Below are 26,341 nucleotides of genomic sequence, written 5' to 3' on the forward strand. Positions count from 1 at the left end.
CTATAATCACGAGCATGTGTTTATGAATCACGTTCAATTAGTGATGATACCAGGTGTTCGCGGAAAGGTGAGAACAGCCTGTCAGTGTACGCTGTAGGTTTTAGACTTACTCTCAAATACTTTGTTTCATAGAAAGTGAACATGCAAAAACCGGATTGGGTTTTGGAAAACAATAATAAGGTCCACACGAAAACACCACCGGTTACTCAGCTGTTACCAGACGCGAGAAGCGATGAGGTCCGTTAGATAGGTCTCGAGTAGTGGACCTCATCAAAAGATTCAATGTATAGAACACAATTCACCTTAAACCAGAATATAAAATTGACAAAGCATATTATTTTCCATTCAATTACCCATAAACCCCAAAACTATAATCGCATCAGACTCCAGACACTCTCTTTAAAATCAGCTAGATCAACAGTATTGTAAACACTCGCATATATAGGAAGGTAGTCTATTGTATTTTACGTGGACTTTCCTTTGACGGCAAAAGTCGTGGATCAATTTAACACGTATACATATATACTTAGGGAATACGGGGGCACGGGTGGCCCAGTCGTCTAAGGCGCCGCGATTCGCTGTGTAGATTTGCGTCACTTGGGCACGCCAGAAACCTATTGTTGTGGGCTCGAATCCAGGTTCGCTTCGATTATGTTTTTAGGTTTGTCAGCACCATACCCGAGCTCTTGAGTTTCACCGAAGTGGTAAACGTCTGAGACCTGCATCACTTCGGGCTCCCCCATCCCCTATTAAGCTGACACGCCGCGATATAACTGGAATACTGTTAAAAGCAACGTTAAATACAACTCACTCACTCACTTAGGGAATAAGCAGCAAGCTGTCCGGGTGAATGAATGGTGTTAATCCCGAGCCCTTAAATCTTACCGAGGCAAGGAAGTTAACTGACCATAAAGCCCAGTTTAAATGTGAAGTAAAAACAGATGTAGAAAATGTCCAGTTGCGGTCCATGCAGCATCTATAAATTAATACCTTCAGCAATATAAGTTTTTCATTAAACATAGCACCGGCTTTTCTCCATGTCCCAGACGAGCGAGAAGTGGGGCAGTACAGTATATTTACAAGTGGTATTTACGTCATCATTGTTGAAGCGTAGAGTATTTATCTGTGTTAATGTAGAGAATATACACTGTATCAAATCACGAATGTTAGTCCTCAACTGGTGATATATATGTGACGACCGTTCCCGGATCAGCACCGACCAAGTCCCGCACGAGATGTGTGTAAGAAAGGTTGTCTGTGACAGAACTGTCTGATGCATTGTCATTTTCTACGGCTTCAATGTCGGCATCTCCTGCTTCAATGTCACCATCACCGGCTTCAATGTCTTCACCCCTGGCTTCAATGTCTTCAACCCTGGCTTCAATGTCACCATCTGTATCTTCAATGTCATCATCACCGGCTTCAATGTCGGCATCTCCTGCTTCAATGTCACCATCTCCAGCTTCAATGTCATTATCACCGGCTTCAATGTCATCATCACCGGTTTCAATGTCATTTTCACCGGCTTCAATGTCATCACTGGCTTCAATGTCATTATTACCGGCTTCAATGTCATTATCAACGGCTTCAGTTTCGACATCTCTGGCTTTAATGTCATCACCGGCTTCAATGACGTCATCACCGGCTTCTCCCGGAAAGTAATCTGCTAACACGAACATTGCAGCATCACTGGCATCACTGCTACTTTCGTGGTTCTGGTTCCGAATCTCGTCGCCCAATTCTGCTGCATCTTCTCTGATTTCCCAATAATCATGTAATACCTGGTACTCCATATAAGCGGCGTCCGCCTGCTCCAATACATTGTTGCGTGTACCAGTGGCAGCTGGGTTTGTCCTATTTGAAGAGATAAAACAGAAATATATGGCACCACAATTAGTAATGTTTTATATTGTTACTTTGTCGCCAATATTCGAGCAATATGACTGTGGCGCATATAATCAAATGAACAATCTCATTTGCCCTAATGTTGATATGATGTGGCCCAGGCGGCGTGGGTCCTTGCTCGTGCTCTCTGTCACTGGTCTGGTCAACACTTGTATGTCAACACGCTGTCGTGATATGGCTGGAATATTACTGATCGCACTCGCGTTTACAAACAACATTCACTCACTCACTCATACTGTTCTGGATAATTCAGCTATACTAACCTTTGTATACACGGGCATTTGCGGAAACAGAAACAGCATACGGAACTTGCTACCAGAGCGAAAAGGACGACTGCACACACAAGCGACGTCAGTGTGGTTGTGCTGACATAGGGCCAGTTCGGGAGAGCTGACAGACAAAACACAAGCATTAGCCCTGGGACAACTGCCAACCGGGACAAAAAAGCCATATTCTTGTTGTGAAATAAAGTCAATACTGTCATGTACACATCAATATTGGCGAATAATTAATCGCAAGCACGTCTAAGGCCTACGGCACCAACTGGCAAACGTCTCATACACCTGGTATCATAGTATGATACTACTTAATAGTGATTTATAAACACATGCTTATGATATTGGAGATTTCTTTACGATTATGGAAATGGTTTTGTGAATTCTGTTACACACGTGTTGGTATGCTCCATTAAAAGAACAGATACAGAGTAAAGAGGGAAACAAGTAATTGAAAATTCTGCGTTAATTTTAAATTAATAATAGCCATATTGGATTGTAGCTATGATTTATAAAGCCTCACTGGAGTTACCATAGCCTGTCGAGCATCCTGGTGGGGAGCAAGGCTGTGTACAGTTGACCTCACGTCCTTCCTGGGTGACATGGCAGTCTGTCACACAGATACCAGTGTGCTGATCACAGACACCACGAGGACATAACGTACAGGTTTCATTGCAGTGTTCCCATACAACCCGTCACGACACCCAGCTACACAGGAGCCGTTGTTAGAGTCACATGTCTGGTTGACGCAGTTCTCAGGACACGGTTCAAAGGCTGGACCGAAAAGCTGAGGTTCACAGCCTTCAGCACAAGAGCCTGTAGCATTACATCTTTGATGTCGGCATCGAGGATTACAAGGAGAAGAACACGTCGACCCGAACCAGCCATCCACACAGCCATGGAGACACTCGGCACTGTGTTTGTGACAGTCACCTGGACAATTGTCTGACGTCATGCCAGGAAATGGAAGACACTTGTGTACTGACTTAGGGCGGCATGTTTTACTGCAAGTCTCGGCACAGAAATCCCCGTAGAAGCCAGGGACACATTCACAGCTGGACTCACAGGATCCTGCACAGTTCTCACACGACTTCTCGCAGTTCTCTCCATAATGTGCTGGGTCGCACTCGTCACATACTCCTGTCATCCTGTTGCAGGTTCTGCAGTGACTGGGGCACGTCTTGCATCCCGCTCCGTAGAAGGAATCTCTACATCCGGCAAAACAAGCCCCACCCAGCTGGCAGTAGTCCACATCACATCCCCCTGGGCACAGCGTACATTCGACTACCTGGTCACAGGGTCTGTCACAGCTTGTGCCCTGGAATCCTGGTACACAGCCATCAGTACATTTGCCTATACCTCTATCCTCAACTAGAGTGCATGTATTGTATCTGCATTTGGTGCTACATGGCGACTTGCATATCACTCCAAAGTATCCCTTGTCACAATCTTGTAAGCAGTTGCCCGTCGTGTCGCAGTCTGAGCAATGCTGACCCTCTGTACACCATGCACCTGTCAAACACAAGGAATATAGTTATAACTGCTGCAATATCCTTTCTGCACATATCAGATCGCTTACGTCAAAATAACACCTGTGATAAAATTGGCATCCATACAAATAAACAGACAGAATTCTTTTTCCCTTGTCTGATATTCATAATCCATGTGACACTGTAATGTGACTACATGAATATAATGATGAAGATATCATACAATACCAATTGACCGACCATTTGATTTCTTTGTGGGATTGTGTTTCGAAATTAGACGTTTTTCAGCCAGTGCTGCATAAAAACAGATATTTTATTTTTAAAACTATGAACCTGACTATGTTTAAGAAAAACACCTTAGTAGTAAAGAACGGGTCGCAAGAAGGTAGTTTTGGTTGATCCGGTTGATCCAGGCGGATGCGAAGGTGATTGGTTGATCCAAGTCACGTGATCGGATAGGATGACTCATGCATCAACAGCGCGTCGGGAAAGGGGGCAATGAAAGGTGTGTGTTTATAAGGCAGAAAAGAATTCGTAAGTGAACAAAAGTAAAGGGTTATGAATAGAGCTATGTGTATGGCGTTTCAAATTGTTTATAGGTCATAATAGTTTCGTTATTTCAGGCGTTAGTAGAAATTACAATTAGTGTACAACTCACGTAGTCGTTTCAAATTGCCCGCTCGCTAGAGCGTGCGACCTGGTTTGATGAATGCAGGGCGTGTGTTGAAAGTACAAGTACCACCATAGAGACGGGTTGTGTCAACATGATATACGCCGGGTAATGTAAGGAAAAAAAAAATGTACGTCTAGCTGGATCAAATTCGTCTTATACGGTCTACACGTTGTACACCATAAACGTTAGACAACCTGTATGGAAAAAATATAGACAAAATAGATAAGACTACGCAATCAGCAAGCTAGCAGTTTACATTTAGCGTGTAAGAACGAGCAGAGAGACTAAGCGACCGGCCACCCATAACAATGTCAACATACACTACCCCGGCCTTACAATTAATGTTAACATAACAGCCTCGCCTGAAGCTTCCCATTCATAAACTGTGTGACCAGTGTCCCGTATTTATGATACGTTAGGGAACATGTGTTGTACATTTGTTATTTTAAAAGGGAGTTCAGAGAGGATATATATGGGTATTCCCCCTCATTAAACCTTTCTTTCGTTGGTGTCTATTAAACGTATCCGGTATTTAATACATTTGAATGATGTAGGAAAGTATGTGCGTGAAGATGTTGTACCTATATCCGAACACGAATGTATGACACCTTTCAATAGATCAATTACGGTTCTAACCACGACACGAAACATGACTATGAGCGTGGTTAGCAGTTCATATTTATAAACACATCGTAAATGACAGACTTCTGATGAATGAACTCGCCCGCACACATGTCTATAGGGTTATGTTCGCCCGAACTGTAAACAGTGACACATTGATAACAGGAAGGGTGTGTGGAATGCACTCGTCCTTGTAAGGGTAAAATACGCGTTTAAACTCACCATTTAAATGATGACATTACTTTTTAGATGTATTGGTATCAGTGAGTGAGTGAATTTAGTTTGACGCCACACTCGGCATTATTCCAGCTCTAGGACGGTGGTCTGTCAATAAACGAGCTTGGACCAGACAATCCAGTGATCAACAGCATGAGCAGCGAAATGTGCAACTAGGAACCGATGGCACGTGTCATCCGAGTCGGCGAGATTGACCAACAGATCCCCGTCAGTCGCCGATAAGCATGGGTTACTGAAGGTCGATTCTATAACCCGGGACCTTCACGGGTGTAGTATGACGAAGACTATATACTTATATGCAAAAACTGAGAAAAAAACCAACAATTCATTTGTTTCATTTATTGATTCGAGTCAATCGGTTCCATACAAAGCCGTGAATGGACAATAGTATTCACTCTGGAACATTATTTAGTCACTCATATACACATGCTGCTGCTGCTGCTCGAAGGCCCTATTGTTTAAACAGCCAGTCCATGTTTTGAAACACATTTCGCACTGTTGAATGTTTTAGGGTTGAATGGTTGTCTATAGTCTATGCTTTATCCATTGCTTGTAACGATTTCCGTCCAGGAGGTCCCAGTTTCACAATTCCTCTCACGTAGAGGGAAATTCGGCGTTGCTTATCGTTCAAACGCTTCAGTTCACGAGGTGTTTTCAAAATATGAATCAAACTAGACGCGTGGCGTTGACTCGGCATTCTCTTCTGACTGTTAGACTGATATAGTAGTGATGGGTATTTATGCCTAATCGTTCTGCTCACGATCATCCTCCTCCTCCTCGTCATCACCGTCGTTATCCTCTGCAACGCTATCAGATTCAGTCTCACTTTCTATTTCCGGCATATCAATCAAAGGCAGGATCTCTTTCATCTTGGGTTTTAGGAGGAGTTTGATTTTATTTTTGAGAACGGATTGTTCCGTGGAAGGATTCATGTCTCCCAGGTTGTATAGCATGTTTTGAAACAGATATGCCTCTTTAAAGTACGTGGTATATTCCAACGCATAGTTGAGAGTACTATGCACTAGATCCTCCCACCTCAGATTCAATCATCTCTCAATCCATTCTTGCGTTCGTCCCTGTCGCTTGTACTGTTTTTTCTGCAGTTTCATCTTGTCATGAAACGTATCGTACACCTGCTTCCAGATGCGTTGTAAGCCTACATTTTGCCACTCCTCGTCTTCCATATTAGTGAATGTTGACTTCCCACGTGGAGGTTTGACGGCAAGACCACTGCCTTTCTGGGAATAGGCTAGGTCGTCAAAGTCACTGTCATCGTCATCACTCTCGAGTCTGGCACGCTTTCTCTTAGGTTGAAGGCTATTGGCCGGACACCAGTGTTTGATATGTCGCTGTAGATCGTGCATGTTATCTATCAGCACCCCGCAATCTGCGCAAGCCGTGGCCATTGTCAATGATGTCTCACTACTCGTGTCTGAATCGGTTTCAATTGGAGTGAGCTGATGTTGGGGCAATCTCTCTTCTTATGTCGGAGGACTATCCAGAGATTCTGTTGTAGTCAACTTCTCCCTACGCAGATCAGGTTCAGACTGTGCTGTTGTTCTCCTGTTTTCCTCATTTATGAGGTTAACATGCAGTCGATCTTTATCTTTGGTGGTAGGTTTTAGATCGATGGTGAGTTGTCCATAGGGTGTTTCAGCAACCTTTCATACATAGCCATAAAGTGATCCATATGTTCGGGGAAAATTCTACGAGCGAAGAGTTTGATTTGCTGTTTATCTATGGGGGAATGAAACAGGGTGACATAATGCGCGTTCAAAGCAATGTCTCTCGATTCCTTACCTCTCGGAAACAGATTTTGTATCAAGAGAAAGATCAATACATTCTTGTGATGTGAGGTTTGAGTAAACAGCCGCGAAATACGCTTGTCGTGCTTTGCTTCGGCCAGGAAATCATCCAGGACCAACACGTTCTGTTGACGAGCATCAAAGTAATCCTCGTCCAAGATATCGTAGGGAATTCCTTTTACAAAGGTCAGCTGAGGCAGCTGCTCACCGAGGTCCTGATATAATGGCTGCGATTGAGTATAACACCAAATGATGCGGGAAGGTTGGGGTTGGATCAGGCCATGCCGGAGTACATGAGAGGTAAACACAGACTTTCCACAACCACTGGGTCCAACAACGAGCGCATTTGAGGGAATCAGGAACTTGAATTGTTCTCGAAGATCAGATATACATGGTATATGAGGCAGCCACGAGTGCACCTGCGATGGCGATGGCGGCGGCGGCGGCGGCGGCGGCGGATGTGCTTGTAATGGCGGGTTGGCTTGACGCAGCGGCGGCGGTGGGGGGACTTGCGGCGGCGGCGTTAGCGGGTGGGCTTGTAATGGCGGGTGGATTTGCGGCGGCGGCGGCGGCGGCGGCGGCGGCGGTAGCGGGTGGGCTTGCAATGGCGAGTGGACTTGCGGCGGCAGGTGGGCTTGTAACGGCGGCGGTATGCTATGTTTATTTCTCCTGTGTCGTAACATGACATCTCTCCTTGAAAACATATTTTCACAGTCCGGACAGGTGGCAACCCCCATGGTGATCCAATACGGTGTGCGATAAGAGGGTATGAAGCTTTCTTTTATACCCTTGACTCTGTTGACGCTTCAAGGCAGCAAGTGCCCGTTCCACCACAGCCTTTCACCTCCGACACATGTTGTATTTTTACGGGTTTAGTAGTTGTCTTCGATCCCTGTTTGGTTGTCATCGTTTAAATTTTAGGTGTTACCTGTCTCTTCTTTGTCTTCAGCGTCGACTTCTTGGCTGCTTGTGGTTTCTTTCTCTGTTGTGATTTTCTCAACGTAGTCTTCCTAAATATATCTCTAGGGTCAAGTCTAATCTCTGATGCTTTCTTCATGTTGTTCACGTCCAATCCGTTTGCTGGCGAGAGTAAAACTGTTTGTCGGGTCTTACACGTGCAGGGATTCTTGGAAGACACTCTTTTCTTCACAGCACACTTGTGAGTATGTTAAAAAAGCGATCATATTAGTATATAGTCTTCGTCATACTACACCCGTGAAGGTCCCGGGTTATAGAAGCGACCTTCAGCAACCAATGCTTATCGGCGACTGACGGGGATCGGTTGGTCAGTCTCGCCGACTCGGATGACACGTGCCATCGGTTCCCACAGATCGCTGCTCATGCTGTTGATCACTGGATTGTCTGGTCCAAGCTCGTTTATTGACAGACCACCGTCCTAGAGCTGGAATAATGCCGAGTGTGGCGTCAAACTAAATTCACTCACTCACTGATACCAATACATCTAAAAAGTAATGTCATCATTTAAATGGTGAGTTTAAACGCGTATTTTACCCTTACAAGGACGAGTGCATTCCACACACCCTTCCTGTTATCAATGTGTCACTGTTTACAGTTCGGGCGAACATAACCCTATAGACATGTGTGCGGGCGAGTTCATTCATCAGAAATCTGTCATTTACGATGTGTTTATAAATATGAACTGCTAACCACGCTCATAGTCATGTTTCGTGTCGTGGTTAGAACCGTAATTGATCTATTGAAAGGTGTCATTCATTCGTGTTCGGATATAGGTACAACATCTACACGCACATACTTTCCTACACCATTCAAATGTATTAAATACCGGATACGTTTAATAGACACCAACGAAAGAAAGGTTTAATGAGAGGGAATACCCATATATATCCTCTCTGAAATAAATCCCTTTTAAAATAACAAATGTACAACACATGTTCCCTAAGATATAATCAGGTGTCACCAATTCTAATGACGGGGTTGCTACTACCACTTCTACTACTGGTACCCACGTACCTATCACTCCAACACCATAAACAACTGCATCAGCTGTTGCTGCTGCTGCTGTCCAATCAGTGAATAAATATGTCTCAAAACTTGAATATCTTGTTTTTCCTTAGTTTATCGTAATGTTGTCAGTTTTGACTACACACGTAATGCATTTTCATCTCATGACAAAAAGATAAATAAAATAAAATAACTTCTCAAAAACCCTTCAAAATCATGAACAACAACACACTTGTATGTGTATGAAAATGCATTACGTATGATGAGTAGTCCCTCGCTGAAGCTCACGTTATACGAGGTCAATAAACACACGCTGCGGGTGTCACGGATTCACCTCAATGCTTACACAGTGGACGAAGGGAACAAAGTTCCGACGCTGGTCCCATTCATTCATTTATTCATTCATTCGTGACACGAGAGTACGCTACGCTACCTTCTGGCGCGTGTGTGTGTGACATTTCAATTCCAATAACGTATATAGTTGGAATTTATCACCAGTGCGAGAGACCGCGGTCCTTCCGTTCCAAAACTATTTCAGGCATCCTCAAAGTAAATAGCCGTCTTATTTGCTCACTTAATCCTTTCTTTTGTTGTCCCCGCATAGTTAGAGGAAAACCCTATTGTTTTCATGAAGTACTACATTATTATCTACTCACCTTGCAACAGTGTATTTTTTGTGGCAGGCAATTCCTTTTTTTCAAGAGTCTAAAACATAATTTTTTTTTTCAGAAATTTTCGAGGACAATATATTTTTTTCTATAGTGAAATAAACCTTGAATAATATGATATTTGGTGACCTTGAGCTTGAACAAGTTTTGGATGCTTGTCTCATATGAAAAACATTGACATCCAGTCACAGGTAAAAACTCTTTGCACGAAAGTTCCATACCTTACTGCCAGGAACTCCTACATTCTACAAGTCTTTTTCATGAGCTCGACATTAAAACTGATCGTGAAAGTTTATACAACCGTGACATCCAAGTGTTAATTTAGTCACGTTTTTTTTATCCTGACTTCTTAGAAACATTTCATTTCTCACGAATTAAACCAAACGTTTCCAGATGTTGACCAAGGTGCCATCACATGACCTGTGCTGCTCTTGGCCATCACCCACAATCTAATCAGGTTCAGACCCCAACGAGACAACGTATAGAAAATGTCCTTAAATACCAATCTTAAATATTAAGATTCTTTTTAGAAGCTTTCTGAGCCTACAACACATAGAGTGACCTTCGACATCAACATCATCCAACATCATATGTCGGAAATACCAGCATATCGGATATGGGGTATATCGGAGGTATATCAGAAATACAGTCAACTATGGGTTATGTTAAACGGCTATCAAAATGGCGTGAGCGCTTGCTTCAGGCGAGATGTCTAAAGTTTACGACTGACGTAAAGGACGGACCGGCGGACAGAGAAACGCACAGATTAGGTGAGCTAAACATCCATCGCGACAACATGACTTTGATATCTTAACGTGGCGATACATATTGGAACAGCATCGTATTTTTTATTATTCAAAACTCACAAAGAGAAGAAATATTTATTCAAGTGAGCTTATGCCATGGCATGTTATCCGTCATTTCGTCTTTAACGTTTACATTCGTCCTTCTTACCTTGTGTGGAATCAGCCATACAGACCATGACCATGACAAACAACAATGCCATCGTGCACCTGAAAACACGAAATATACACACATTAATTTCAAATGATAGTACGCCCACACTTATGACTAATTTTATATTGAACGAAACACAAATATGACTGTAAATGAAACGAGTCAGTCAAGTAAACCTGACAAAAGCAGCTTCTGCAGTGTCAAAATGAAATATACCTACTTGAACGTCTCCCCTGATCGGTATTGCAGTGTTTCCCACCAACACCTCTATTCATGGGTATCATTGTTTTGATGGTTTCCTGCTCTCGGTCTTCTTTACCCTTTCAGTTTCGTCTCCTGGTTGTCGGCGACTAGTACGGCGTGTGTGAGTATCGACATCACGGATGTGTTCCTTTATTGATGTATTATTAAACTGAAAATGATTCGGGGCGGTCGGGTAGTCTAGTGGTTAAAGCGTTCGCTCGTCACGCCGAAGACCCGGGTTTGATTCCCGACATGGGTACACTGTGTGAAGCCCATTTCTAGTGTCCCCCGCCGTGATATTGCTGGAATATTGCTAAAAGCGGCGTAAAACCATACTCACTCACTCACTCACTGAAAATGATTCAAAGGCATTTGATTGGTTAACCAGGAACAATGCTACCATAAACGAAAAACGTTTACGCCACGTCGACTAATTGACAACTATTTCTCGATTGACAATGGACGTGAAACACCGGTGTGTAGACAACAACATCAATTCTGTAGCATCATTCAGCTCAACAATGCAACACAGTGTCCCGACCCTACAATTTTCAGCCAATCACGAGACATTAGTCTTGTCCGTATGAAACGGTATTAATTATCTTCGGTTTTTGGAAACGTAAAAAAACCCACAATTGCCTGGTTAGCCAATCATAATGAACAATCTCGCAGAGTGCAGATCTCGACGTTTAAATTCCGACAAGGCAGAGGCAATCTGTGTGCTGCGGCAAGGTAGACCATTTACCTGACAGGCAGACATTAACTTTGAAGTTGTGGCCTCGACAAACTTGACAGCGTTATGTACAGATTCGATTCGATTGGGACCAGCGACGTTAGAACTTCTGTGAATGGTGGTGGCACATTTTGCCCATGGGCTGTGACATTTGACATTGTATTATCAGTCGTGTTGAAATATTTAATTAGGTACTATATCGAACTTATATATTATATATCGTGATGCATGTTCTTTGTGGTAATTCGAAAAAACATAGCATTATTTTTCGAATTCATGGCATGAAAGTACATTTGCATATTGACATATTCGCTGTTATACTAATTATGTTCTGGAAGGTTCAAAGGTTTGATCATTACTTCGATAATTTTCTTGTCAGTTCGCGTATTTTCTTGTTATTTTAAGTTTATTTTTAAAAATCGAAATTGTGAATTATCAAAATATATTGAAATAGCGAGAAATAATTCGAAATTACGAAACAATAATCGAAGTAACGAGAAAGAAAGTCGAAATTTCGAAAAAATAAGATAATCAAAATAAAGATTGAATAATGGACATTATCAGAACATAACTGAAATTACGACAATGAACTCGGAATTCTTTTAGAAAATTAGAAATAATGAAAAAAAAGCATAATAATAGAAAACATCGAAATTTCGAAAAATATGAAAATAAATAATTGAAATAACGAGAAAAATACTCCAAAATGTGAGCTGCCAAAGTCGAACCTCGGTGGCTTCAGTTGATCATTCTGTGACGAGCCTCTCCAGTCCAGTTGATTGCGTATTCAGAGATGGACTGAAGCTTGGTAAAGTTTATGTATCAAACCTTGTGTTGTGTAAATGCTTGGGGGGGGGGGGGGGGGGGGGGGCAGCACATGAATAAAGGTTATCACGCGAGTGTGTTCGGGGATATTTACCATCCCCAGACACACAAGCGTGATAACCTCTTTATCATATAATGTCTTTCTTTAATTCTGTGCTTCAAAATCGCTTTGCCTCTCTCACAAACATTACCGAGTTTTCCTGGAATGCGCGCATTAATATTTATTACGTCACAGGGTAAGTGGTGTGTCAGTCGGACAGTGACAGTAGGCAATATAGTTCCAACTGAAATCTGTTTCTTATACAGTGGCGCAGCAACATATACGCAAAACAACAGTTGTTTTTAATTGCCTTTCGCGCCAATCCATCGGTCTGTCCGCTAGAGTAACTGCCCTTTGTCAAAGGGGAGCTACTCTAACCCTAGTCTATGAGACGTCTTGGCCACGGTCAGACGTAGTTGACAGTCTGTCTGTCCTGTCATAACGTTAAGAAGTGTAGTCAGATGTACCCACAGCGACAAAACGAAACAAGGTAACAATTCAAACATATTCCGGCCAAATCCAACTATTTTAATTTGTGGAGAAGGTTTCAAGCTGCAGAGGTCTACAAGCACAGATATTGCTACTGATCCCGCTTGGCTAGGCCTCGTGCCCTCGCAAAATTGTTTCTCCAAAGTTGCCAAAACTTATAAAATGCCTTCGCTACGTCACAGTTAGACACTGATTTTCAGTATATTAGACTGTTCTTTTGATAATGATAGCAATTATCTCTAGTTTATCCAGATTCCCGATGGTGCTGACAAACCTAGAAACATAATCGGGGCGAACCGGGATTCGAACCCACAACCATAGGTTTCTGGCGTGCCCAAGGGACGCAACTCTGCACAGCGAATTGCGACGCCTTAGACGACTGGGCCCCCCTGTGCCCCCCGTGAACAGTGAAACCTACGAGCACGGATATAGTGCTGACAACCTTAGATACATGGCAGGATATTGGTTTCTTGACGTGCCCAAGGCACGTAACTCCCCACAGCGAATTGCGGCGCCTTTGACGCCTGGGTCACCCGTGTCCGTGCCCCAATTATTAAAGCGATTAAAATATAAATCGTTTGAAATGAATTAGTTGAAATAAAAAGAACTGTAATGGACGCCTTACTCAATTAATGGGCATAAAAAAATGTTTGAATGCCAGTAAATGAATAATCAAAGACAAATGTCGTTTTCAACATAATGTGACCAATAAGGTCATTTGATAGTATCACATTGAAAACATATTTCCGTACGACGCAATGAATGATGTGCTGATGTCTTTCGAGTACACATTAGATCCAAAAAGTCCCTTTTCGCCCTGAAATGGAAATATATGCTTTCCTGGAAAGTTACTTAGTTTCTTCCATTACAGACTTAATACTACATAATACCATTGATACATTAATTCATAAAGCCTACAGTAAGAGTACTGTTACAGTCACGTCACAGACTTACATTATTATGCCTCAATGTATCACCGACCAATCAGAGAGCAGTTCTACTGACCCTACATAAGCCCGCATACCGTCAGTAAGATACGACAAAGATAAAAGCAACAAGTCCCATGCACCACGCAGATAGGTTTCCTGGTCACGGTTCATGGCTGGCTGGTGTCTCCTGATGTCAATGGCTTCTTGTAGTTATCTTTTGCCGCCAGTGGCTACTGCAATCAAGGATAGTGCCCAAGCCTTGAGAGCAGTTGACGTAGAATTCCTTATCGTTAGCTTTCCATAGCCCCGGGTCTTCAGGCTGTCCATATGAACTCCCCATCCTGAGTTGGATGCGTCAGTGAAGAAGTGGAATGCCCTTTATCACAGGAGTGGTTATAATCTCAACCTTTCTCTATACGTCATATCCTGTAGTGACGTCAGGTTCCCCAGCAAGGACATCCACCGGGGAAAAAAACAGTTGGGGCAACATGACACTTCATTGATCATATTCAACTATTGAGATAACAAGAACAGCTGAAACCGTGCTCCGATGTAAAAGATCTCTGGCTTGAGATAATGATACTAGCAAGTGCACGTATAATGCACCAACTTCCATACACCGAGTGAATGGACGTAGCGCTGCATTATTAAGACGACCCCAGTCAATAGATCAGTTTCTCAGCTCCCTGGGGAGTATACAACCCACGCTGCCTGTAACGTGCCAGAAGGTTAACAGTCACATTATCATCTCCTCCTATCAGGTACCCACTCACTGCTGGGTGAACCGAGGCACTTGCCTAGGGGGACACTACATGTGCTTTATAGAAGCGTAAGAAACTCTCAGGAACCAAGCTGCCGAACACGGTCACCAATCAAATTACACTTCGCGACCAACACTGCTTAGCTTCGCTTGGTTTGTGATCTGTGCACTGTGCATAGGACCACGTGCCACCACAAGATCAATCACGAGTTGAATTAGGAAATTCATGTCCTTTTTGGTGTTGTTTTCATAGCCCTTTTAGATGGACCTTGTGTGACCTATAACCTGAAAACTACTTCAGTGATTCGTTTAAAATTAGGGGTAGTTTCTATACCAATAGGAAAGGTGCAGTGCCAAATTTTATTTCCATAAGCGAATTTTCCTAGAAAATATGATTTTTTTCATACTCGTAAACAACATTTGTGCGACCTGTAACTTGAAAACTTCTTCATGGATTCTTTTCCTCTTGTTTCTATACCAATAGGCAAGGTGCAGTGCCAAGTTTTATTATCAATAAGCTGATTTTCGGAGAAATACTGTTTTTTTCATATTTTGAATATAGTGAGTGAGAGAGTATGTTTTTACGCCGCTTTTAGCAATATTCCAGCAATATCACGGCGGGGGACACCCGAAATGGGCTTCACACATTTTACCCATGTCGGGAATCGAACCCGGGTCTTCGGCGTGACGAGCGAACGCTTTAACCACTAGGCTACCCGACCGCCCTTATTTTGAATATAGAAAAATGTTGGAGTCGATGAAGGGGTAATAGTGAGCCCTGCTCACTACTTGTCTTGTTTATTAATTGAGAAAGTTAAAAACACATGGTCAAAATTCACATTCCAATAATTGTAGTGAGTGAGTTGGGTTTAACGCCGCTTTTAACAGTATTCCAGTCATATCGAGGCGTGTCAGCTTAATGTGGGAGGAAAGCCCGAAGTGATGCAGGTCTCAGACTTTAAAACTTCGGTGAAACCCACGAGCACGGGTATGGTGCTGACAAACCTAGAAACATAATCGGGGCGAACCAGGATTCGAACCCACAATCATAGGTTTCTGGCATGCCAAGGGACGCAACTCTGCACAGCGAATCGCGGCGCCTTAGACGACTGGGCCACCAGTGCCCCCCAATAATTGTAGAAACTTAAAGATATTTATTTTGGAATCGGTTTTAAAAAAAAGGTTTGGTAAAATATTAAACATATATTATTGACTGCAATGGCGTCATCCTTCAGCAGGACAACGCCAAACCCCACCTCGCACGTGTTTGTACAGAAATTCTGCTTGGCCTGCCCGCTCGCCATACCAATTGAACATCTGTGGGACGTGCTGGACCGTCATATCCGTGAACGTCAACCACCGCCACAAACACTTAAGAAACTTTTTGTGACCCTAAAGCAGGAGTGGCAGAACACCCCCCGGGCTGTTATTCAGACTGCCGTGAGGTGATAGCAGCTCCAGGAGGCCATAATCTTTACTGAATTTCCATCTACCCCGGACGTCTTTGCACCTGTTTTTGTTAAGTGCATATTGTGCATAATTAACCTATATATTATTCCACTATTTATAATATTTATGAAAGCTAAACTCGAAAAATAAACCAATACTGATGTATAGTTTCTTTTTTTGAAGAGTATACTTACATGAGTACAGACATTGCACCAAACTTACTACAGTTGACTCTTAATCAGGCAAATTGAACTTACACTACAAAACCTAATTGCTGGAAAATAAGGAGAGTGAGAAAGTTGATGTTCACTCTAGCAAACACAGAGGTGAGGTTTTCCCGCCTTGGCACACAGAAGAGCTACTGTAGAGAAAAACTAGTTGTGTGTAGTTGACAGTGAAGAGGACTTCTGTTGAAACTCTGAAAATTTAGTTATGGTGTGATTGCAGCTAAAATACAGTAATTTGAAATACACAAGAATCACAAGAATTAGAGGTTATACTGTTAGGTCTTGATTCCCAAATTGAAACAATATGTTAATCCATAAATCTGTTCGTAAAAGAACTTAGTGTGAAACCAACAAACAACCAACAAATGGTAAAAATCAACAAATGAATTACAAAATTCACAACATTGTCATATCAATACAAATTACAGCACAGCACAGCAACTACAATATGCAATGGCAATACATAATATGATATCAAATACAAAAATACAGTGGTGATTGCGAAAGTCAGTGATAATATACTGAACTGCAAAAGTAACGTCACCATGGATACATATATGAGAAACCTTATTTGTCCAAACACAGTAAACATTCTAAAGAGATGAAACTTGGAAAAACTAATCATCAAGGTTGAAATTAAAGTGTCAAATGTTCTCAAAATGAAACACAACACTACTCTCTGAGAAAATGGCATCACAATGTGTCCGCCATGTGCATTGATGACTGCCGTGCAACGTCGATACAAGGAATGGATGAGGCGGTTGATGAAGGCCATAGGCACTTGAGCCCACACTGAGGAACGCCTGACGCAGTTCAGCTGCAGTTGTCGGCCTTGGTCGGACGTCTTTCAGCCGTCTTTGAATCTCAATTGGATTTAAATCGGGACTGAGGGCAGGCCACTTCAAGGCTCTGATGCGATTCTGCTGGAGGAAGTCTCTTGTTGCTGTCACAGTGTGGGCACAGGCGCTATCATGCTGAAACGTGTTGTTGCGGCGACGCGCCAAATGAGGTATGGCGTGTGGTCTCAAGACTTGATCAATGTACCGAGCTGCTGTGACACCATTGCCTCTCCCTGGACCTGATGTTCTGGAAGACCACAGAGCCGACCCTCTTTGCAAGACCAATTCCACCCCACACCATGATGCTCGGACCACCCCACGAGTCTCTCTCAACCACACAAGCATCCGCATAACGTTTCCCACGGCGTCGCCAGACTCTCTCTCTTTCTCTCTGCCTTCTGCTGTTGAGATACAGTAATGGCTCTCGTCTGAGAAGAGGACTCTTCTCCACTGCTGGTGGTGCCAATGCTGCTGCTGTGTTGCCAACTGAACCCGATATTGGCGATGACGTGGTGTCAGAATGGGACCTCGGTATGGCCTGTGACAGTGGAAGTGTCTGCTCGCCAATCATCGACGCACGATGTCTGCACTAATGTGTTGCTGGGTGTCCCCATGGTCTGTTGAGCAGTTTCCGTAGCAGCGACAAAGTGATCTTGAAGATGCTGTCGCACAACCTGACGATCCTGACGTCGGTAGGTGACCCTTGGTCTTTCACTACGTGGTCGGTCATCTGTAGTGTTGGTTGTCTGGTACCGTTGCTGAAGCCTGTATGTGGTCCTTAAGTGGACTTGAAATGCATTGGCTACTTGCCGGGCGGTTTGTCCAGCTTGCAATCGTCCAGGTTGGTGTCGCTGATTTCTTGTCAATCTTGGCATGTGGTAGCATTTCAAAAACGAATGAATGTTATCCGATCTGGGTGGATTTTTATAGGGCAAGAAATGGGGGATATGTGCATTTCAATTTGCACGGAACTCAGGTGTATCGGGTTACCATGGCTGTTGCCATGATGCATTTGGACGATCGGTTTTATTGTCATCTGCTTTGTTTTTGTTATCATCAAATTTCATTTTTCTGGAAAAGGTAATGTTAAATTTTAGAAACTTTGAAATAAATTACCAAGATATTTCAATGACAACTTTTCATACAATGTTTCTTGGGGTGACATTTCTTTTGCGGTTCAGTATAGTATATTCACCCAGCAGGGACGGTGGTCTAGCTTTCAAGAATCAAGGGTGATGAGTGATCCTCACATGAAAGGTGGTCTTGATGTGATGAAATGTGTGAGAGATGCATAAAAAAGCTCTTGTCCCTAACAGCCTAACTGGCAACTGGAAATTTCTACACAGTGCCGTCACCAATCTAGAGGCACTAGAACATTCCACATGTTTCTATAACACACTATCACTCTCCATGGTATACCGGATGTTTACACACCACACTGGCATCTTAATATAGTTACTTCCTGATGACTACTTACGTTAAATAGTACCACATTCCTGACCCATTGTTGACCCGTTACAATTGCGATTCTGTTAAACGTGATGTCTGCGTCCATTGTGTCAATCTTGACTGACAATAATAGGCTGCGACTCTCGACACCTTACTGATTACATTATGTGAACCTCGGTTCTACATGAGACCATTGACAGCAGTTTTCATTGATGTCTCCAGCAATAATAACTTTCTTATGTATATCAGCAGTTCACTACCTCAACTGAATGGTTAATCCTATCCTAAAATGCAACAGTGGTCTATAAGCTACACATAATAAATATGTTACATCCTTGGAAGTCATTTCAAGTTAAAGGGTTGGATCGAGATTATTTTCTAAGTCTAATCTCCTCCTGTATCAGAAACCTACCTCATGACACCCCTACTTTTGTATGTATGTCGAATGAATTTCACTGTACATTTAAACTGTTTTGATTGAGCCCATTCCGTATGCTTCTGGTGTTCATATGAAAGATATGGAATATATGAGAAATATATGCGTTTCTTGGAAGGTGTTCTGATCTGGAATAAGTAACATCTCTGGAAAGAAACATTAGCATATACATGTATACATTTTCATATAAAATGTTATGTGTCTGGAATGATGTGAACAGACAAAAATGGCCAAACAAAGCAATTAATCAGGCCTTTTGACAAATAAAAATGGTGTCACCAGTTATAGTCAGCTGAAAATCACAAGTGTCATCAATTGTCTGATCCCTTTCAAATTAAATCTATTAACCTGAACAGAGTCTGACAACAGTTGCTTATGATAGTTTGCTTTATTTTTCAAGGCATATAACAATTTTCTCAAACTACATTAAATGTTGCACTGCACTTTTCTGATATTTCCAAATCCGTACATAAGAATAAAAATGTAACAACAGCCTCAAAGTCAACTGATGGAAATGACAAGAAGTAATCAGCAGCTTCAGGGGCATGTTTGATTTTGTCGCTGATTTCGGCTTGCATAAGAGTGGCAGATTCTCTTGCATAGGCTGTCATACAGATTTGTTATCTTCGGGTGGGAGGTTTTGGTCACTTCTGATTATCCTTAAGTTATACTACCTTTGGACATCTTCCCACTGCATCTCGAGTGAGTGCAAGTCTGACAACATTCTTGTTGTAGACATCATTTGGGGACCCGTTAGCGGTAAGATCTGGCTTAGAATAGGTCTTCAGCAACCCATGCTTGCGTAACATGCACCTATGCTTGTCAAAAGGGGCGACAAACAGGATCAGGTGGTCAGGCTTGCTGATAAGTTGATGAATGTCAGTGTAAACCAATTGCGTGGATCGATGCTCATGATATCAATCACTTGATTGTTTACAGACTGCCGTCATATGGCTGATATATTGCCGAGTGGAGCATTAAACAATAAAGAAAGAAACAAAAAAACATAATTTGGGAAAACAAATTGAGAAAAGAAACTCTCTGAAGTAACTTACTGAAACATGGGGCATGGAGCCTTAACATATGACAATAACATCCAAACTAACAAATTCAAACAATTGTCTTCTTTTCTTAGTGTTTCTCTTTTATTTCATAGTGCAACAAACACTTGGTGAGTCTACTCAATTTCATATCAAAACAATAAAAAAAAGTGACAAAATTAATTGGTTTCAGTGCAATGTTGCTGTATGTTGCAATCATATTCTTCACACTGATCATATGTCCTGTATTCTTTCAAAGTCTATCCATTTAAAGTCACTTTAAAATCAAAACACAACTTTAGCATGAACAATTCAGGCATATCCTTCTACCCAACCAAATCTCACATCACTAGATAAGTGCAATAATCTGTAATGCAAGGTTAAACCCTATTTCACCTCATCAAACCTCGCCAACAAATACTAAATCTAAATGCAATTGGGCTGTCCCCATTCTAACAATACCTAGACCAAGCATGTCATTCATTGAACCATATGATAAATGAACCAATGAAAATTGATGAATCCTGTACTTTGCGTGGTTTCAGGTAGAATAGATATGAGGCTATTTAGCTACGAAGTGTCTCGGAGAAAAAAACAACTGAAACAGCTCAGTAGCCCCTTGATAACTAAAATCTAAAATGAAAGAAACATAACTTACTGATGCTGATGAGATTGTGATACCAACTGAATTACATATCATCCATTAGATATCTTGTTTGTTTGTTTGTTTGTTGTTTAACGCAGCACTCAGCAATATTCCAGCTATATGTATGACAGTGGTCTGTATAAATAATTGAGTGTGGACCAGACAATCCAGTGATTGAAATCATGAGCATCGATCCACGGAATTAGGATACAATGACATGCATCAACCAATTCAGCGAGCCTAACCACCACCTCTTACGGCAAGCATAGTCGCCTTTTACGGCAAGCATAGTCGCCTTTTACGGCAAGCATGGGTTGCTAGAGACCTATTCTAACCCGGATTTTCATGGGATCCATTGCATTTGAAAACCAGTCAGATTACTTCTGGCTTTTCTTCCACATCAAGTTGACATGCCAGGCTATAACTGAAATACTGTTCAAAGTAGCGTTCAATCCAACTCACTCACTTCTTTCAATAGAATATTTCAACTGTTGTGCAGTGGAACTAAATATTTTTGAGCATGGTTTAACATAAAATGAAAACTAATCTAAATTTGAATGATTTACCTTTTAAAAATGAACAAGGAAATAAACCTTTTAATAAACTATGGAAGATCTACAAGGAGCTAATATGATTCTCTTATTTTTGTTACAAAACAATGTATAAACTTGAATGAAGAAAGTAAAATATGTAATACTAATGCTAATTCAAACTGTGTACATCACCCCTACAGGATTCTAACACTAAATAACTCTCTTACGAACTCCAGAGATCGAATGCTACCTAATGCTACCTAACATCACACACATTAATCTTGGGCCGGGGATTTTATAAAAAAAACAGTTGTTACACAAAATGCTTTAAAAAAGTAATTATGTTTCAGAGTGATGTAAACAGAGAAATTGTCTGCCATACATTTTGTAAAATAATTAACTAATGTGCACGTGAAGACTTATAAGAGTAAGTAAATTTAATCTCCTATTTTCTTTCTCTGATGCAAAGACAATCAACCTTACAATAGTCAACTTTTCTATCCCCTGCCAAAATTTCTCACAAAATATTGAAATTTGAGAATTGAAATTTTTTCACACTGATTTTACTGATCATGATCTTAACTTAGTTTGAAAATTGGTGTCATAAATCCTTTTTTACAGAGTTATGGCCCTTGCACCCTGCTTTACAACTTAGTGCATACTGTGTGGACAAGTTTTCTCAGAAACAGCAGTGAAAATCATAAATACAAAATTTATTGGAATAGGACTGCCCTTATACAGCCTCAGGCCTATCCAGGCCAACAAACCTGGTCTTGTCCTTTTTGATGAATCCACTGAAATCATTTATATCATTAAATTTTCTCTCCCTTTTGATACTAAAGTCATTGACAAGATTCAAGAAAAACATGGCAAAGCTGCGGATATGTTTTATGGAACTTGGAATTCTGAAATAGCTTCCACCTCTGCTTGTACCATGGCCTATGACATGACCTAACATACGAGGGGTGTTCATTAAAGATTTCCCCTGACCCACTTCCGATGGACCTAGTGGAATGAAACTTTGCATAGGTATTAGTCTTTCTCCACATAGGAACCACCAAGAGTTACACACTTCTTCCATCGTTTTATGCAACTATGGAGACTATAAAAGCCCTCATTTTGCGTCTCAAACCAGGACTTGACTTCAGACATCAGTGTTTCATCACCTGTGAAACGTTTTCCCTTCAAAAATGACTTCATGGTTGGAAAGAGGTGGAAGTCAGATGGTGCAAGGTCAGGAGAGTAAGGAGGATGTGGAAGGATTTCATAGCCACAGGACCGCGCTTCTGTCTGGGCAACATGAGAGTTGTGTACTGGAGCATTGTCTTGCAGGAGACGGACACCCTTGGTCAGCATGCCACGCCTCTTAAGCTTGATAGCGTCCCCCAATTTCCACAGCAGTGAAGCAAAATAAGCGCCTGTAATTGTCGTACCCTTTGCCAAGAAATCCATCATCACTACTCTGTGCTGGTCCCAAAACACCGTGAGCATGACCTTGCCTGCAGAGGGTTGGACATGTGCCTTCTTTGGGGGTTGGTGACTCCACATGCTTCCATTGCATCGACTGAACTTTAGTTTCAGGATCATAGTGATGGACCCATGTTTCATCCTGTGTGATAAGTCTGTCAAAAAAGTTAGCCTGGTTCTTTTGGCACATGTCCAAAAGATCCTTTGAGCAATTGACTCATTGCTGCTTTTGGAAAGGTGTGAGCAACCTGGGAATCCATCGTGCAGACACCTTATACATGTTCAAATTGTCATGGATGATTTTTTCCACAGACCCTACACTGATCTTGACATCTTGACCAGGAATGGCAGCTGTTTCCACAGATGTCCGACCACACTTGAACTGGCGTTGCCAGTGTTTAACAACGTCATATGATTGGGCATCTTCCCCATAAGTTGCTTTCATTTCATCGAAAGTTTCTTTTGGTGTGCGACCTTTCAAATATAAAAACCTAATCACTGCTCGGTATTCTACTGGCTCCATTGTCACACCCTACTCGATCATAACACCTGTAAAAGTGGTAAGATTAATAGTTTGGTGCTGCAAATTCAGACATAACCCATAGATACATGTATCATTACACATGTGAAATTTCAACCAAATATGATAACCCTAAGTGGTTTAGGGGAAATCTTTAATGAACACCCCTCGTAACACCCAAGCTAAGACTTCAGAATTGTTTAGCGTAAGGATAGCATATTCATCAATGCCATCAAACTTAACAAAGTCTCATTTCTCATCACTATCACTATCTGATACAGTTATCATGGGATAACATTTATACTAAGTTATTATAATAATTAGATCTACATCAAGTGCTTTTATGAGTTATCATGATGTAATATTTATACATCATTTCATATAATTGTAGATTTAGCAAGTAATAATTATCATTAGGTAAAATGCATATATAAAATATCAGTAGTTTCAGTTAAAGCTTTTTAGATGGTTGCTAGCCTAAGGTAATTGGAGCGCGTCTTCTAGACATACTATTCAATAAGACAAGAGTTACGTCTACATAGTTTAATTGATTTGAAGCTTTTAGATAAATGCTAGCCTAAGGTATCAAGATCCTATCTCCCAGACAAAGGATATTTATTTAAGTATATCTGTCATCACCTACCGGGGTATATTAGAATAACATTACTTCAATTAAGACTCATTAAGGATTAGCCCCCATACAAACTCGTCTATAGTGCATTAAGGATTAGCCCCCATACCAGCTCATCTATAGGGCATTAAGGATTAGCCCCCACACAAGCTCATCTATAGTGACACCCTAATCTCTTTCAAAGCATCCAGTAAATATGTCAACAAGATTAGTGCCAGTCCAACAGGATAAACAGGATTTAGTATTCCCCTCTGTTTAGCCATCCATTTAGCTTAGGACACAACCAATCGTGTATCATCCAATCACATTCCATTTTATTGTTTAAATTTTTGTTAAATACATACTGTAGGCAGGTTTTAAGCAGAGAAGGGGTTTGACTCTCTTACCAAGCAGACCTCTCTCCCACAGCCCAGAGTGTGTACCGACTCTCTGTGGCACCCTCAGTTATTATCTAAGTATATTGTAAATTGTTAATTGTTCTTGTAAATAAAATTGTGATTAGTCTCCTGTGACTCTGGCTCTTTGCTGACTAATTCCCCAAGAAAACCAGCACGTCATTTGGAAGGTATTGTTCACCCAGAACAGTTCCATGATAATTTGGCGGAGAATCATCGTTTTCGGAACCACAGAGTCCAGGAACTAACTACGACCAGCTACAAGAAACCCATTGGAGGACATGCCCAACCGTGATCATCTGATGGAATAACAAGCAAGCTGCATCTACCTCTGACCTCAACACTGGATTAAAGACAACCAACTCCTCCAAAGACACCAACAAAGGAAGAAAAAGTCTTCAAATATTGTAAGTAATACATTGTTGAATACTTGTCATCCTTTAATTTAGTACGGTACATACTAATAGGTGTCATGGCAAATATGGAGTCTGGAATGGAAAGTAACTTTGAAAGTGAAATTCCAACAGTGTCTTTAGTTACGCCCCTTGCCAACAGTGTAATTCAGGCAAAATTTGGCACAAAAACAACAAATTATTTAGTAGATACAGGGGCATCCATTTCTTGTATTTCGTCTGCTTTTCTTAGCACAGCTTTTGAAAACCTTACTCTTGGAAACTCACCCTTTCCACAGGTTAAAGGTGTTGGCGGCGAATTGCATAAAGTGTTAGGTTCAGTTGTGTTAGATTTTGTCATTGAGGATCAGGAATTTTCTCAAAGATTCCACATTCTGCCTACACTTCCAGAGGCAGTGATACTAGGTGAAAACTTCCTTGATGACAATGATGCAGTCTTAGATTATAGCTGTCATTCCTTGATACTTAACAACAGCACCTCAGACAGGCAATATATCAATTTCATAGCCAATTCAGTACAAGAGATTAGTGGATTAGCAAAAACAATAGATCAGATTTACATCCCCCCTCAGAGTGAAATTCATTTCAAGGTTAGACTATCAGAGACCAAAGAGGACTCCCTCATCCTCATTGAACCCATTGCTTCCCTCACTGCTCATTCTGAAGTAGCAGGTGGTAGAACTCTTTCCAAAGTGAAAAGCAAAACTGCTACATTTAGGCTTATGAATCCCTCCCAAGAAGAAAAGGTTCTTGACAAGGGTACAGTTGTAGGCAAATTTAGTTACATTGACAAAGACTCTGTTTTTGAAATCGGCTCTGACCAACCATTCATCAGTACCGTTAACACTGACAATGAGAAGAGAGACAATAACACCAGGGATTATGTCAAAATTGCACAGGAGTTAGGATTTGATTTGACCAATACACAACTGACTCCAGACCAACGACACAGACTACTTAGATTTTTGGGACAAAATAGAAACATGTTTTCAACGAGTCTTGCAGATTTAGGTAAGACTGACATGCACCAACATATCATTGACACTGGCAACCACCAACCCGTTAAGAGTAGACCATATCGTCAATCTCCTCATCTCCAAAAAGTCACTGAAGAACTTATAGATGATTTTCTGAAGTATGATTTGATCGAGGAATCTACTTCTATGTATTCAGCTCCAATTATCCTAGTCAAGAAACGCGATGGCTCATATAGATTTGTTTGTGACTACAGAAAGTTGAATTCTGTCACTTTACCAATGTCTTGGCCTCTTCCTGTTTTTGATGATGTTGTTGATAACATCGCCAATGCACATGCTAAGATCTTCTCAACTTTAGACCTTGCTAATGGCTTCTTCCAAGTGCCATTACATGAAGATTCAAAGCATAAAACTGCTTTCGTCACCCATCAAGGCCTTTATCAATTCAAACGATTGCCCCAAGGTTTGACAAATTCCCCACTTTGTTTTCAACAGCTCATGAGCAAAGTGCTACGAAAATTGCTTTTTAAGGTTGCGCTGATCTACATTGATGATTTGATAATCTACAGCAAAAACTTTGAAGAGCATCTCCAACATTTGGAGCAAGTATTTTACTACCTGAAACAGGCAAAATTAACACTAAAGCCATCCAAATGCAATTTTGCAACGGACAAAGTATCTTTTCT

The 26,341-nt window shown here is 41.5% G+C and overlaps 2 protein-coding genes across 3 annotated transcripts in view; both read right to left on the bottom strand.

Annotated features, from left to right (window-relative positions):
• Positions 1 to 702: 702 nt before the first annotated feature.
• Positions 703 to 26,341, bottom strand: part of LOC124122616 (multiple epidermal growth factor-like domains protein 6) — a 97,016-nt gene continuing 71,377 nt past the window's right edge. The window contains exons 3-4 of the mRNA XM_048390316.1: positions 2,169 to 2,295; positions 703 to 1,854 (exon numbers count right to left, since the gene is read on the bottom strand). Of these exons, the coding sequence (XP_048246273.1) occupies positions 1,167 to 1,854; positions 2,169 to 2,295 (815 nt within the window). The 3' untranslated portion in view covers positions 703 to 1,166. The remainder of the gene's footprint in view (positions 1,855 to 2,168; positions 2,296 to 26,341) is intronic.
• On the bottom strand, positions 2,716 to 11,090 carry LOC124122617 (multiple epidermal growth factor-like domains protein 11). 2 transcript variants are annotated; one of them, XM_046485700.2, is made up of 3 exons: positions 10,835 to 11,090; positions 10,612 to 10,670; positions 2,716 to 3,692 (listed from the first exon to the last, which is right to left on the bottom strand). In XM_046485700.2, the coding sequence occupies exons 2-3, from the start codon at positions 10,661 to 10,663 to the stop codon at positions 2,794 to 2,796; spliced, it is 951 nt and encodes a 316-aa protein (XP_046341656.2). In that variant the 5' UTR covers positions 10,664 to 10,670; positions 10,835 to 11,090; the 3' UTR covers positions 2,716 to 2,793. The 2 variants fall into 2 exon arrangements, with proteins under 2 accessions (XP_046341656.2, XP_046341655.2); XM_046485699.2 differs by lacking the exon at positions 10,835 to 11,090 and having other exon boundaries at positions 10,612 to 10,814.

The sequence above is a fragment of the Haliotis rufescens genome, unplaced genomic scaffold (assembly GCF_023055435.1).
Source record: "Haliotis rufescens isolate VD_foot unplaced genomic scaffold, xgHalRufe1.0.p SCAF_9, whole genome shotgun sequence".
NCBI lineage: Eukaryota > Metazoa > Mollusca > Gastropoda > Lepetellida > Haliotidae > Haliotis > Haliotis rufescens.